This window comes from Chiloscyllium plagiosum, unplaced genomic scaffold, assembly GCF_037043375.1.
Source record: "Chiloscyllium plagiosum isolate Xiang-an unplaced genomic scaffold, Cpla_swu_hap1 HiC_scaffold_22, whole genome shotgun sequence".
Lineage (NCBI taxonomy): Eukaryota > Metazoa > Chordata > Chondrichthyes > Orectolobiformes > Hemiscylliidae > Chiloscyllium > Chiloscyllium plagiosum.
This window is the reverse complement of record NW_028270160.1, coordinates 27,991,429-28,007,907: the sequence shown is the minus strand read 5'-3', so window position 1 is coordinate 28,007,907 and position 16,479 is coordinate 27,991,429. Positions and strand designations below refer to the sequence as shown.

The window sequence follows — 16,479 nt, the reverse complement described above, 5'->3', positions numbered from 1 at the left end:
CGTACAAATCACTTTTCCTACTATAAATGACTGCCTAAGGATACGTGACATTTAATTCCATCGCGTCCACTCCCAAACCAGATTTTAGGACTCTGCAGCAACATGCACACTCAAGGAGTGATCAGGCAAGTATGTGCAGCATCAGCTGTTTACTATCAGCTCTACTGATTTTCAACTGCAGACAAGAACAGACACTGGATTCCGACAGCCCACAAAAGGTTAGGTAGCTGGCACCCGACAAACTCGTTTCAATCTTACCTTGGCTTTTTTTTTAAAACCCTGAATCTAACTCAACATAGAACTCTTCCATTAAACTGGAAAGCATATTAATTGCATATTAGGAAAAAATACTCATTTTTCTTTCTCTTGCTTATCCATTTTTGTTTAAAAAAATGTAACATTTGCACATTATTATCAAGAAACACCATTCCCCAAATAGTACATATAGGAAATCAATGAAAGACAGTATTTCAGAACATGAAGAAAACAGACCGGATAGTCTGACAGGGGAACAGAAATAACTGGTACCTTAACCACAATGACAAGAGGAGAAATCAAAAAATCAAATTTTACTTTCATGGGATGAAGGGGAAAAAAAACTTGACATGGCCACGAGACTTCCGCACTGTGTAAACAAGGAGAAGCAAACTGCACGAGCACCAGCCTTGTCATGAGCTGCACTTGAATCAATTACAGAAGATTCGTGTAAAGACTTTCAATCACAATCTACAATCATCACCCTTGCTTCTTACCAATGTTCATGGAAGTCAAAAGTCACATAGGTAAGGCTTGGATTATTGTACAGCAAAACTTGTCGAAGAAAAGCATCTCCAATTATTTTCTCTCTTCCAGTCTGATCTACTAGGCTGACAATAACCTACCGAGATCAAACAGAAACAAGAATTGAATGCAACACAATATTCACAAATCATTTAAAGCTTATTGTAACAAAGAGTCTTATGTAGTAGGTACCCAATCGGTACAAAGATTAGCCGGGCCAGAATGCCCTCTTTAAATACCTTTCCCCTCCTTTAATAAACTACTAAACTCACCCTGTGGTAATCAGGGATCAGAAGTTCTCTTTGGGAGTCTATCTCCAACTTTGTTTTGTAATTGCTCCCATGGAACGCCTTGGCACATTTCACAAGGCCAAAGTCTGTACAGAAAGGCTGAGTGATTGAGTGTTGCTTACAAACAAAACAGGAGTGCAACAAAATTTTTAAAACTGTCAGTATAAGACTAACCAACCCAAGAATCTCTTAAAACAGAACCGTTCCCATATGATAACCTGTGATGGTAATTTACATTAGAGCACCTTTCGGTCAGTCATGTCCGAGTTGACAATGATGTCATTTTAAAATCAGCCCAACAGCCAGCATATAGGCAGTATCTCTCTATTCTCTGCTTGTTCATCTGTTACTGGATAGAGGACATACCCCTCTATAATTCAGTGGCTTCAAGTTGAGACACAGTGTGAAATGCAGGCACTAACGCAGCAATGGAATTTTCCATAAATAAATCAGAGCAAAGGAAGGCAATAAACTTGCATATTGGGCATAATCAAAATAAACATGATCGGCTGACGTTATGATAAACATGGGACTATTTAAAAAGGTGACAGACACAATGTCGATTAAATACTGCATGCACACGCACACTACACAGGCTAATAACCTACATCTGTGACTTCCTGTTTCACAATTAACAAGAGAGAAACAGCCAAGCAAATAATTTTAATCAAACTATGAACATGACTGATGCAGATGACAGTAAAGAAAAATCTGACTTGCATAATCCATGGACTGCATTTTTTTGTTTATGAATACATTTATGTCAGAAAGAAATGTCAATGCTTGAACATGTTTGACTTTTAAATATCTGAACATAGGTTTATCTCAGCAATTCTCAATATAACAAATACTTAGCTAATGTCATTAAGATGTCACTCAGAACAAGTTACTCGCTTACTTTTCTGACAGGAAAATGGTACCCAGTTTGGAGTGGGAAGGGGAACATCATTTGCATACACCTAAAGACACTGCTAACTGCAGATATTTCCCAACATGGTTATGTTTCAGTACTTGTTAAAGGAGTCGAAAAGGGCACTGTTTAAGGACGTTTCATAGAGATACTGCTGTTTAGAATCTGTCTAAAAATAAATTCATGAATTTCAGCAAGGTGTTATGCACAAAAATTGGGACATAGCATAGTTATTAACTGAATACTTTGTATCTGTCGTTACTAAAGATGCTACTACTACTCAGACCATGGAGGAGATAGTTCAGACACTGAAAATTTTAAAATTAGTAGGTGGTAGTACTTGATAGACTGTACTTGAATTTGATAAGAACATAAATAGGAGGCGATTTCCCTATTTTTAAACTCTAAACGAACTCACAATGAAGGGCAAAACATCATTTGATGCCTTAAAATACCAGGACCAGATGAGGTGTACCAAGAACACTGAGGGAGGCAAAACAAAGTGGAAATTATGGACAATGGCCAATAATTATTAAGTGTTATTTGGACTCAATGCAGGCCAGACTGGAGAGTTGCATGTCACACTCTTGTTCAGGAAAAGGGTGCAAACAGCAACTACAGGTCAAACAGTTTAGTACATGTGCTAAAACACAAACGTGAACCAGGGAGCCAAAAAAACTGATGACTTTATGAAGTCACAGAATAGCTCAGTACACAACGGAACAAAGGACTGAAAACCAATGGGGCAGCATGCTGGCTCAGTGGTTATCACTGCTGCCTCACAGGTTCGATTCCAGCCTCGGGTGACTGTCTGTGTGGAGTTTGCACATTCTCCCAGTGTCTGCGTGGGTTTCCTCCGGGTGCTCTGGTTTCCTCCCACAGTCCAAAGATGTGCAGGTGAGGTGAATTGGCCATGCTAAATTGCCTGTAGTGTTAGGTGCATTAGTCAGAGGGAAATGGGTCTGGGTGGGTTACTCTTCGGCAGGTCGGTGTGGACTTGTTGGGGCCGAAGGGCCTGTTTCCACACTGTAGGGAATCTAATCTAACTCCATCAAAAAGCAATCAGCTCACCTGCTTCTTATAAATTTTCAGCTGCTCTTCAAAGTGTGCGGCAAACTTGCTGGTGGTTTCCTCCTCTGCTGCACAAATCAAACCATTTCACATTACAAACAAAAACACACTCCAAGAACATTCAAAAAGTGAAAAGGCATTGCTCGCCTATCAACAAGAATCCAGCAAGATTTCCAAGTAATCCAAAAATCAACTTTTGAACCAACGTTTCCAACTGAACATGGGGCCTCAGGCAGAAACATCTCTTTGGAAGGATACCCCCAGCTTCTATCCCATGACCATGCTGGATCAGGTGCCAATTCGAAAGACCTCTCTTCGATTATCTGCTCATTATCCTGATAACCAATAATCAGCACGATTACAGGTTTGCCTCACTTGCAGCAGTTACTTGTCAGACAATGAGCCTGTAATACCGGTGTCTTTAATGGGGTTGTGAAAAGTAGAGCAGCAGCATGGGTAAAATTCTTGGGATAGATCACCTGACTCCTCAGTCACCAAAAGAGGCTTGGACCATAAGGGGAGGTATTATTGAGTTAGAATGATTTCTGTTTGGGCGGCACGGTGGCACAGTGGCTAGCACTGCTGCCTCACAGCGCCAGAGACCTGGGTTCAATTCCCGCTTCAGGCAACTGACTGTGTGGAGTTTGCACGTTCTCCCCGTGTCTGCGTGGGTTTCCTCCGGGTGCTCCGGTTTCCTCCCACAGTCCAAAAATGTGCAGGTTAGGTGAATTGGCCGAGCTAAATTGCCCGTAGTGTTAGGTGTAAGGGGTAAATGTAAGAGAATGGGGTCTGGGTGGGTTGTGCTTTGGCGGGTCAGTGTGGACTTGTTGGGCCGAAGGGCCTGTTTCCACACTGTAAGTAATCTAATCTAATCTAATCAATAAAATGGCTCTAAAAACACATTGCTGTGCATTAACATTACATGCATGCGCGCCTCTGTACATCTTTTCAAAAGCATCCCCTAGATAAACAGGTTTAAAACAGAATTTCAATTAAGCAGCATTCTAATAGCTGTTACAATGAAGTGGAGCAAAGCAAATATTGCAAATGGACAAGTGTGACATTCTCAGTTGCAATCTCTTCTCCCACCAAGGTTTGTGTATCCAGGCTGTAAGTAAATGAGATTTTAATATTAATATGGAGAGTTTTGTCACTGCTCAGTTAGGTGGTGCTTAGTGGGACAGTTCAGCTGACAACGCCATCTGTCCTGAATCTGTACATGTCCTAACAGCTGCTCAAACCAAACGGGCAAGCAATGGAAACAGCGGAGGCGTCTGTGGCCTGTAATATAGCAGCAGCTTTCTAGAGAGGACTAGCCTTCTGTTACTGCTCCCCAATGTCCTGTACCACAATTTGTTCAGAACATAAAACTGTTTCAGGTTTTCTTTGAAGCAGCTCAAATCAAACTCTGTTAAAGGTTTTTATGCCTCATTGGCCACCCAACTCAGTCTTAAAATAAATTGGCTAATATTTATTAGCACTCGAGACTTGACTTTTTATTACACAACTGCATAGTACAGGACAAAGGTACAGGATCGCCCAATGCATTAACTCCAGCTGTGAGTTGATGGTTTAGGATTTGAAGGATAACTAGCTGCTCATCTCATTTACATGTGCTGGGCTTTTCACTCCATTGCCAATTTTTGACTCAGGAGTCTCAATGCTGACAGGTTTATCATGAGAAATGAGCAGTACCAAAGCCATATGGTGCTCATGATGTCGAATCAGCTGCTGTAGAACTGCCAACTTCAAAAGAATACTTCCTTAAGGGTATTTGGCTAACCAGCTAGACATACTAAACCAAACAGCTTAACTAAAGAAAGGCATCAGCAAAACAAGTGGAAGGATTGGAAGTAATACTGTCTAACTCTGCAGTTGTGTAAGTAAAATCACTCTGAGAAAGGGTCAGGGATGACAGGGGAACAGTGATATCAGTGCACATTGAAAGGTCAAACTCAGCTAGCCAGTTGAGGACATAGACGTGGACAATGGATGGGGGCATGTGAGGTACATCATATTTATCAAAGTTTTTAATAGTTATCTTTCATGTGCTGTCCTTAATCGTCAGTGCACCATGAGGTGATGAAAAACAAACAGCATTTGAAAATTGTCTCAATGGAAACTGGCCAGGAGTTAAGAGCTCTATTTCCTGAGGTTAGGTGCAAATATTGGTTCAGAATAGCAAAGGAAGCTAGACAGAGATGGACAAATGGGCTAAAAGCAGGCAGTGTCAATTAACAAAATTTAGATAAAAGAAAAAGAGAGAGTAACTAGGAAAAAAAATTATTATATTCAGGATGGAAGTAGGTCACAGAATATTCAAGGTGGTAGATTACTTAAGATGCCATCAAAACACAAACTGAATTCTTCATTTTATCATGAGGTTAAAAATATAAAAATCATCAAGTAATAACTAGCTCAAAAAGCTTTAGCAATATCACGTAAAAGTACAACATGCAACACTGAACCATATTATTGAAAGGATTTTGAGCGTTTAGAGAAGATACCACATACTGTCTCTTGGATGCTTCCAGGTATAAGAAAATACAAATAGAAAAGACTTAGAAAATTGGGTTTTTCTTCACTAGAGGACAGATTCTGAGGAGATTCGATAGGATGGTAAAGTAAATGATAGTAGCCTGCTGAATTGCCATGGAGCCAATAAAATATAAAAGTAAATTCAGGATGAAAGCAAAACTGATTTGGAACGGAAGGGAAACTCCTCATATATACCCATTCGTGAAGAGATGAGAGTCATATTCACATATCAGTGAGCCTCTGGTGAAGCGTTGGTGTTCTTCCCCGCTTGCCATTTATCTGTTTCAGTTTGTTCTAGTCAGTGATATCATTTCCAGTTTTTTTTGAGAGCTTGGTAAATGGGGTCCAAATCAATATGTTTGTTAATGGCGTTCCTGTTTGAATGCCAGGCCTCTAGGAATTCCCGTGTGTGTCTTTGTTTAGCCTGTCCCAGGATGGATGTACTGTCCAGTCAAACTGGTGTCCCTCCTAGCCTGTATTAATGGATACCAGTGATGGCTGGTCAGGTGTTTTGGTGACTAGTTGGTGCTCATGTTTCCTGCCCATCTGTCCAATGTAACATTTGTTGCTGTCCTTGCAGAAGACGACCCAACCCATTCCAACCACTACACCCAGGAATTCCTGAACAAAGACACCAAGGTAGAGGTCAACGAGGTCATGGTCTCCTTCGATGTGACGGCCCTATTTACATCAATAAACATCACCCTGACCAAAGAAACACTGGCCTCACTGCTAGACGAATCAAGCACACAAACACCTGACAGCACCAACTCCATCAGCAAGGACAGCATCCTCAAAATAGTAGACCTGTGCCTCACAACCCACTTCACCTTCAATGACAAGATCTACAAACAAATCAATGGGATGCCTATGGGATCACCAATATCAGGACTCTTTGCAAAGCAGTTACACATGGGTTAGAATGAACAGCCCTTCCCATAATCCAGCCCAAGCTTTAGGTCCACTATGTGGATGACACCTTTGTCATCACAAAACGCAAATTAGAAGAAACCCAAACACAAACAACATCCTTACTGATGTAACCTCCACCAAAATGAGGAGAACAACAGACTCCACTTCCTAGACATCTCAGCAGAACAAAAAGCCAATGGAAAGCTGCAGACCAGCGTCTATAGGAAAGTGACACACACAGAAGCAATCATCCCAACACCCACAAACGGAGCTGCATTAGGACATTATTTAAACGAGCCACAACACACTGTAGCACCCAGGAACTATGAGAAGCCTAAGAAAAACACCTATACAATGTATTCAGCAACAACGGGAACCCGATAAGCGCAGTCCACCGATTTGTGCACAAACCGAAACCAGAAGACACAACACGCCCAGAGACTCCACCCATCCTGCCATACATGAAAGACATCCCGGAGATGACGACCAGACTAATCCGGCCCTTAGGCATCATGGTAGCCCACAAAGCTACCACCACACAAACAGGTCCTGATGAATTTAAAGGACCCCATACCAACAACCACCAGAACGGACGTCATATACAAAACACCCTGCAAGGACTGCAACAAACACTGCATTGGACAGCCGGGCAGGAAACTAGCCACCAGGATACATGAGCACCAACTAGCCACCAGAAGACACGACCATCTATCACTAGTATCCATACCCACAGACCAAGAGGGACACCTGCCCGACTGGAATAATGATCCTGGGACAGGCCAAAGAAAGACACTCACAGGAATTCCTCGAGGCCTGGCATTCTAACCGGAATGCCATGAACAAACATACAGATTTGGACCCCATTTACCAACCCCTCAGAAACAATCGGAAATATCACCTACCAGAACAACCGAGACAGATAATTAGCAAGCGGGGCAGAACACCAAGGCTTCACTGGAGACTCTCTGATGACGCTACCCAGCATGGTGACAAAACGTTTGAAAACAAAGCTACCAGCTCAGCAAGCAAATTTACAAACTGACATTGCACATATGTATTTTTCACATTCTCTCAGGGGACACTCTGGCAGTAGGAAACATATTTCCACTGATGGGTGAGTGCCGAACCAGAGGACACAGCTTAAAAATACGGGGTAGACCATTTAGGACAGAGCTCAGGAGAAACTTCTTCACCCAGAGAGTGGTGGCTGTGTGGAATGCTCTGCCACAGGGGGCAGTGGAGGCCCACTCTCTAGATTCATTTAAGGAGTTGGATAGAGCTCTCAAAGATAGTGGAATCAAGGGTTATGGAGATAAATCAGGAACAGGATACTGATTAGGAATGATCAACCATGATTATATTGAATGGCGGTGCAGGCTCGAACGGCTGAATGGCCTACTCCTGCACCTATTGTCTATTGATGTGGGCACCACTGGCTAGGTCAGTATTTACTGCCCATCTCGAATTGCCTTCAAGAGGCTGATGCTGAGCTGCCTTCTTGTGGTGCAACAGTGCTGTTACTGAAACAGTTCTAGGATTTTGACCCAATGACACTGAAGAAATGGTGATAAACTGCTAAGTCAGGATGCTAAGCAGTTTGGAGTGGTGAGGGTTGTGTGCCCCTGTATCTGCTGCCCTTGTCCTAAAGTCATTGTGGATTTGCAAGATGCTGTCTAAGGCACCTTGTAGATGATATACAATGCTGCTACCAAGCATCAGTGGAGTGACTGGATGCTTGTGGATGTGATGTATTGAATGTGGTTGGAGCTGCATTCATTCAGAGAAGTGGAGATTACTCCACCATATTCTTGACTTGTGTCTTTTGATGATGGCAACGATTTGGGCAGTCTGGTGGAGAGTTAGCTATGACAGGATTCCTAGGCACTGACATGTTCTTGTAGCCATTGTATTTTTACAGAGGGTACAGTTTAATTTCTGGTGAGTGGTAACCTCCAAGATGTGGGTGGTTGAGGTGTGGGAATTCAGTTACAGAAACACTGAATGCCAAGGGGCACTGGTTAGATTGTCTCTTCTTGAAGATGGTCATTGCCTGGCCTGTATGGGTGCAAATGTTACTTGCCACTTGTTAACCCAAGACTGGATATTTATCCAGGTCTTGCTGCAATCGAAAATGGACTACTTCAGTAACTGAGGAGTCACGAATGGTGCTGAACATTGTTTGCTGATTGCACATCCCCACTTCTGACCTTATGATGGACAGAAAGTCATTGAAGCAGCTGAAGATGCAAGGACACTACTGAGGAGCTCCTAGAGAGGTGCCCAAAGCTAAGATGACTGACCTCCAAGAACCACAACTATCTTCCGAAGGGCCAGGTATGACCCCAGTATAAAGCTCCCCATCCCAGAATCCTGCCTCCAGTTTAGCTACAGATCTTCGATACCACACTTCATCAAATGTGACTTTGATATCAAGAAACTCTTACTACACTTCTGGATTTCAGCTCTTGTGTCCATGTTTGAACCAAGGCTGGAGTAAGGTTAGGTGCCAACTGCTACAGATGATTCCTTCCATCACTTTACTGATCATCAAGAGTAGATTGCTTGTGTTTGTCAACTACAGCAGCCTCAGGACCGAATCCATGTCAGAATCTGAACAGTGTCAAATTCCAGGACAAGGTGCTGTGGGCTCTGAGCAGTTCAGCAGAAGGTAGCTGGGGGTTGAGTCAAGGCTGACATGGAGCATGGGATAGAGCAGACTATCCCATGCTCCATGTCAGCCTTGACCCAACCCCCAGCTACCTTCTGCTGAACTGCTCAGAGCCCACAGCACCTTGTCCTGGAATTTGACACTGTTCAGATTCTTGTTAGGCCAAATTATCCAGCCACGTTACTCACTTTTGACTTACTGGATGAAGAATGGAACACTGAGACATCTCCATTGGAAGGATGGATTGGAGACATTCTACCTGCATATGAAGCCAAGCTTTTCCCCCAGTTGGGGGAGGGGGAGGGGTGTTTAACAGAACGTGGGAAGAGTTTTAGTACATGTGATGAGAAGGACTTGCTTGTGTAAAAGGGTTACAGTGGTACAGAATGGTGGAAGTGAATGGCCTGTTCCATGTTGTCCCGTCAATACATTACTGTACCCTCTTCAGTGACAGCCAGTTGGAAGGAGCACGTTCAGAGGTCAAATCTTAATACTTGACAACATGAAAAAAAAAGTTATTACAAAGCAGGGGAACCATGCAAACCAGATAAATTCATCTAACACTAATCTGGTGAACCAAAGGCAGCTGGTAATGTCTTTTATTCCTAACTAACAATTAGCTGAATAAGGGATAGGGAAGTCAACAAGCTGCCTATGAAACACAAATGAAATAGTTAAAACTGAACACCAAAAAAAAGTAACAGGTACATTTGGTTTTATATCCATTGGAAACATTCCCTTCACGTTATATGGAGCTTATGTTACTCATCCTGCAATCTAGTTTATAAAACAAATAGGGTTCCATGAAACAGTTCTTCATCGCTTCAAGCGTCACTTACGTCTGTCCAGTCGCGGCCGAGGATTGTATCGATACCCAATCTGACTCCAAAACACTGGTACTGATCCCCGGGTAAGGACAAACGAGAGCGTGTGGCTGTGGACATGGATTAACTGCTCCGTCTCCACATAATTTGCCACATTCCCATTTTCATCCACACCACGCCGTTTATAACGCATACCTACAGAAATGCAAAAGATGATTGGTCAAAGGAATTAGCTGAGTTGTTTACATAACCCCAAGATGAAGAAATCCGGTCTGCGTTCTAAGCTGGACTGTACAACATCACTGCTGAAATGGCCTAGATAATAACAAAGAAGAATCAATAAAGAAGCTTCCAAAAATTGCAACGCAACCATTTTACACTGTCATACAGAAACTAGAACTCAGCATCTATCCTGCTAAACACGGTCAGAAACTAAATTAAGTGATGATTCGGAGATGCCGGTGTTGGACTGGGGTGTACAAAGTTAAAAATCACACAACAGCAGGTTATAGTCCAACAGGTTTAATTGGAAGCACACTAGCTTTCGCAGCGACGCTCCGAAAGCTAGTGTGCTTCCAATTAAACCTGTTGGACTATAACCTGGTGTTGTGATTTTTAGCTAAATTAAGTGACTAAGTGTTCTGACATACGTGGTATTGAATACTTATACCAGAGGAATCTTAGTTTTTAAATAATTTGGCATCCAGATCCCTCAGTGAAATTATTCTTTTATAGAAAGAATGGTTGTCTTGTGTCAGTGGTCCATCAACAGTTATTTTGAAACAATGCACCTATTTCAAAATCACACCTTAAACTATCTTTGTGGGTCTCTAATACTTGGTGTTAAAAGAAATACTTCCAAGAGCAAATGCTCAAATGTCAGTAATTGTGATGTGCACTGGCAGCAACAAACTCAAAATATTAAAGAATTAGTGAAACCAGCTCTGGAAGCCAAGCTCCCAGCAGTATCCCAGGCTAACATGACAACTGTGCTGCTGCTGCTTCCTGTTCTTGGAACTAGGGAAAAGAAAATCTATTTTAATTCCCACTTCCACCCTTCTCTCACTTTCACTTGGTTCACATCCAGCTAAAACAGTCATACTTGGAAAAGAACATTCTTATACTAGAGATCTACTTTGAAATATACGAGACAAGTCAGACTAGCAGATCAGTTACAAATTTTACTTTTTCTAAAAAACAAGTCATTGTGGGTTTGCTCAATCTTCCCTTCCTTATCCTGGGGACAGGCGGTCATTTAATATTTATTACAAACCCAACCACTAACACTTCCTCACACACTGCTTGCTGAAAGGACTCCATTCTGTTCTCCCAGTTTCTCCATCTGTTACACGTTCCAACAAGGCTTCATGATGCTTGTACTTCTGACAAGTCTCGGCATTTGAGATTTCTTCAAGCTGCATTATGTTCATCAACTTCAGAATGCGAACTCTTTCCATTTTTGTTTCTCACCGAGACAGTGCTGGTGCCTGGTTTCCATGGTTCTGCTTTCAGAAGGTGTTCACTGGGCTGATGTGGGGAATGATGAGAGACTGTTCCAACTAAGACTAAATTCACTCAAGTTTAGAAGGATGAGATGGGATTGGACTAAATTCTATAGGCTGGACTGACAAGCAGGGAAACATCTTCCTTCTAATGACTTTAGAATCTGGGGACAAAGTCTCAGGATATGGGGTAGACAATTTCAGACCGAGATGAGGGAAACTTTTGCCACGTAAAAGGTAAGGCACCTGTGGAATTCTGCACCACAGAGCACTGTGGAGGCCAACTTAAGTATATTCAAGTAACTGATAAGCAAATGTTTAGTGCTAGAGCCATCAGGTGGTATGAGGACAAAGTGGAATGCCCTCACAAACACCAACCTACATTCATAAACCTTTCAGAGGTGTAAGCTTCAACTTACAATCTGCTGATATATTAGAAATTCATCACAACCATCTAGATGATTAAACTAAATACTGAAGGGTGTATAAGGGTATAATTTGTTTCAAACACGCTGTGTAAGGATTTCATTTTGTTCAATGTGTGCACTGATTGTCAGTGGGTAAGTTGCAGAGCTAGAACTGGAAGATCGATCAGATTATTGGCCAATTCGCACATAACAAACTGTCACCAAATGACTAATGGATCATGCGTCCCACAAATAACACTTTGCATGAACTACCACACTTTAGACAACGCTGCATTCACTCAAGCTCCATCTTCACCGATTCCTGAAGCAATAGTGGTAGCTACATTGAAGGTCATTGAAGGTTAATTAAGGAAGAAGTCTATTAATGTCAGGCTGCTATACTTCCCAATATAAAGCTAGGATTCTATACACAAGCTTCAATTAAGTTTCATCGTAACAGCTTAAACTGTCAAAGATCGAGATGGTCAAATGTGAGGGCAATAATGGTAATAAGCAGCTCGGGCTCTTGCATTCGGTCGTTTACTATCATTACTACGGTTATATACTTTAAAACGGGCTACGTTTCCCTTAATGACCTTTCAAATTACTTTTTAGGTCCCGAGTTCATTAGTTCCTGGAGGCAGTCAGAGGTCATGAAGTTACACATTTGGGCGGTTGCTTTACCCAAAACACTACTCGGGTAGTGTCTCCCACCCATCCTCCTCCTCTCACCAAAAAAAGTTCTTTGTGTCAGTGGGTAAGGTGATGAGTGTTTTCTTTCATGTTGCATTTTGTCATTGGTCTATTTGGGAATTTGGAATAGTGGGAATGGAGGTTAGGGCAGTTCAATGTTCCTCCTGCAGTATGTGGGAGGTAAGGGTCACTCTAGTGTCCCTGCTGACTTCATTTGTGGGAAATGCGCCCAACTCCAGCTCCTCCAGAACCATGTTAGAGAACAAGAGCTGGAGCGGGATGAACTTCAGACCATTGAGGCAGTGGAGGGGGTTATCAAGAGGAGTTACAGGGAGAGTTACAGCCACGTGAAGGCAGCAGATGGGTTACCATTAGGAGTAGGAAAGGGAACCAGCAGGCAGTGCAGGGATCTCCTCAGGTGGTTCCGCTCAACATAAAGTATATCATTTGGAATACTGTTGGCAAAGGGGGAGGGGTGGGGGGGGAAAGAGGGTGGAAGATTACTTACCAGGGTAAGCAATGGGCTCAGGTCTCTGACACGGAGTCTGCCCCTGTTGCTCACAGGGGAAAGGGGAAGAGGAGCAGAGCTTTAGTCAATGGGGACTCCATCGTTAGGGGGAAGTTCTGTGGGAATAAGAGACACTCACGATTGGTGTGATGCCTCCCAGGTTCCAGGAATCATGATGTCTCTGATCGTGTTTTCGGGATCCTTGAGGGGCAGAGAGCGCAGCCCCGAATTGTGGTTCACATGGGCACCAACGACATAGACGCCCACCTTTCTTCCTATTTAAGGCAGAGATTCAGGGAGCGAGGGTGGAAGCTTAGAGCTGGAACAAAAAGAGTTCTCTGGTTTTTTGCCTGTCCCACGTGCTAGAGAAGCAAGGAACAGGGAGAGCACGGAGCTGAACACGTGGCTGCAGGGATGGTGCAGGAGGGAGGGTTTTGGATTCTTGTATAACTGGAGCTCTTTCTGGGGAAGGTGGGACCTCTACAAACAGGATGGTCTTCACCTGAACCAGAGGAGTACCAATATCCGGGGTGGGTGGGTAGATTTGCTAATGCTCTTCGGGGTGGGTGGGGGGTGGGGGGAGTTTAAACTAATGCAGCAGGGGGATGGGAACCTGAATTGTAATTCCAGAGTACAGGAAGTTGAGGGTAGTGAGGTCAGGGATAGGTTTACAAGGTCGCAAGAGGGCACCAGCCACCAGGAAGTTGGTTTGAAATGCGTGTACTTGCCAAAGCCAGGAGCATCCGGAATAAGGTGGGTGAACTTGCAGCATGGGTTAGTACCTGGTATTTTGACGCTGTGGCCATTTCAGAGGCATGGCTAATGGAGGGACAGGAGTAGTTGTTGCAGATTCTGGGATTTAGCTGTTTCAGCAAGAACAGAGAAGATGGTAAAAGAGGCGGGGGTGTGGCACTGTTAATCAAGGGTAGTATTACAGCTGCTGAGATAGCGTTTGAGGACTCATCCACTGACGTAGTTTGGGCTGAGGCTAGAAACAGGAAAGGAAAGGTCACCCTATTGGGAGTTTTCTATAGGCCTCCAAACTGGTCCAGGGATGTAGAGGAAAGGATAGCAAAGAGGATTCTCGATAGGAGGAAGAGTAATAGGGTAGTTGTTATGGAGGACTTTAACTTCCCCAAAATTGACTGGGAATACTATAGTTCTAGTTTACCTGGGTCAGTTTTTGTTCAATGCATGAAGCAGGGTTTTCTGACACAGTATGTGGACAGGCCAACAAGGGGCGATGCCATATTGGATTTGGTACTGGATAATGAACCAGGCCAGGTGTTGAATTTGGAGGTAGGTAAGCACTTTGGTGATAGTTACTATAATTCAGTTATGTTTACAACAGCAATGGGCAGGGACAGGTATATATACCGCAGGGAAAGAGGTATAACGGGGGGATAGGCAAATATGATGCAATTAGGCAAGATTTAGGATGCATAGGATGGGGAAGGGAAACTGCAGGGGATGTCCCTTATTCAAGGAACAGCTACTCCTTGAGGCAGGGAGGTAGTTTTCAAGAGCGGGAGCCATGGTTTACTAAAGTTGTTGAAGGGAAAGTGAGGTCTGCAGATGCTGGAGATCAGAGCTGGAAATGTGTTGCTGGAAAAGCGCAGCAGGTCAGGCAGCATCCAGGGAACAGGAGAATCGACGTTTCGGGCATAAGCCCTTCTTCAGGAATGGGGAAAGTTTGTCCAGCAGGCTAAGATAAAAGATAGGGAGGAGGGACTTGGGAGAGGGGCGTCGGAAATGTGATAGGTGGAAAGAGGTCAAGGCGAGGGTGATAGGTCAGACTGGGGTGGGGGCGGAGAGGTCGGGAAGAAGATCTCAGGTTAGGAAGGCGGTGCTGAATTTGATGGATTTGACTGAGACAGGCTGGGGGGAGGGGAAATGAGGAAACTGGTGAAATCCGAGTTCATCCCTTGTGGTTGGAGGGTTCCTAGCCGGAAGATGAGGCGTTCTTCCTCCAACCGTCGTTTTGTTGTGGTCTGACGATGGAGGAGTCCAAAGACCTGCATACCCTTGGTGGAGTGGGAGGGGGAATTGAAATGTTGAGCTACAGGGTGGTTGGGTTGGTTGGTCCGGGTGTCCCAGAGGTGTTCTCTGAAACGCTCCGCAAGTAGGCGGCCTGTCTCCCCAATATAGAGGAGGCCACATCGGGTGCAGAGGATGCAATAGATGATATGTGTGGAGGTGCAGGTGAATCTGTGGCGGATATGGAAGTTTCCTTTGGGGCCTTGGAGGGAGGTGAGGGGGGAGGTGTGGGCGCAAGTCTTGCACCTCCTGCGGTTGCAGGGGAAGGTGCCGGGATTGGAGGTTGGGTTGGTGGGGGGTGTGGATCTGATGAGGGAGTCACGGAGGGAGTGGTCTTTACGGAATGCTGATAGGGGAGGGGAGGGAAATATATCCTTGGTGGTGGGGTCCGTTTGGAGGTAGCGGAAATGACGGCGGATGATGCGCTGTACATGGAGATTGGTGGGGTGGTAGGTGAGGACCAGTGGGGTTCTGTCCTGGTGGCGGTTGGAGGGGCGGGGTTCAAGGGCGGAGGAGCGGGAAGTGGAAGAGATGCGGTGGAGGGCATCGTTGACCACGTCGGGGGGGAAAATTGCGGTCCTTGAAGGAGGAGGCCATCTGGGTTGTGCGTTTTTGGAACTGGTCCTCCTGGGAGCAGATGCGGCGGAGTCGAAGGAATTGGGAGAATGGGATGAAGTTGTTGAAGCTCTTGTCAAGAGAAAGAAGAATGCTTATGTGAGGATGAGGTGTGAAGGCTCAGTTAGGGGACTCGAGAGGATAAGTTAGCCAGAAAAGATCTAAAGAGAGGGCTGAGAGGAGCCAGGAGGGAACATGAGAAGTTGCTGGTAGATAGGGTCAAGGAAAACCCTAAGGCCTTCGATAGATATATCAGGAATAAAATAATGACTCGAGTAAGATTGGGGCCAATCAAAGATAGTTGTGGGAAGTGGTGTGGAATCTGAGGACATAGGGGAAGCATTTAATGAATACTTTTCGTCAGTATTCACATTGGCAAAGGGCAATGTTAGTGAGAATACGGAGATACCGGCTACAAGATTAAATGGGATTGAAGTTGACAAAGAGGAGGTTTTAGCAATTTTGGAAGATCTGAAAATAGATAAGACTCCTGAACCAGATGGGATTTATCCTCGGATTCTTTGGGAAGCTAGAAAAGAGATTGCAGAGCCTTTAGATTCAATCTTTATGTCATCATTGTCAATAGGAGTAGTGCCAGAGGACGGCAAATGTTGTTCCTTTGGTTAAGAAGGGGAGTCAGGACAACCCTGGTAATTATAGTCCAGTGAGCTTTACTTCAGTTGTGGGTAAGGTGTTCAAAAAGATTAAAGAGATAGGATTTATC

The 16,479-nt window shown here is 44.0% G+C and overlaps 1 protein-coding gene across 2 annotated transcripts in view; it reads right to left on the bottom strand.

Annotated features, from left to right (window-relative positions):
• The window catches only part of inpp5f (inositol polyphosphate-5-phosphatase F), a 204,599-nt gene that overhangs the window by 32,795 nt on the left and 155,325 nt on the right, over positions 1 to 16,479 (bottom strand). The window contains exons 8-10 of one of the 2 annotated variants that reach the window (XM_043712705.2): positions 10,009 to 10,188; positions 3,052 to 3,116; positions 753 to 877 (exon numbers count right to left, since the gene is read on the bottom strand). In XM_043712705.2, the coding sequence (XP_043568640.2) occupies positions 753 to 877; positions 3,052 to 3,116; positions 10,009 to 10,188 (370 nt within the window). Of the gene's footprint in view, positions 1 to 752; positions 878 to 3,051; positions 3,120 to 10,008; positions 10,189 to 16,479 lie in introns of both variants that reach the window. The other variant, XM_043712703.2, reaches the window with a different exon arrangement.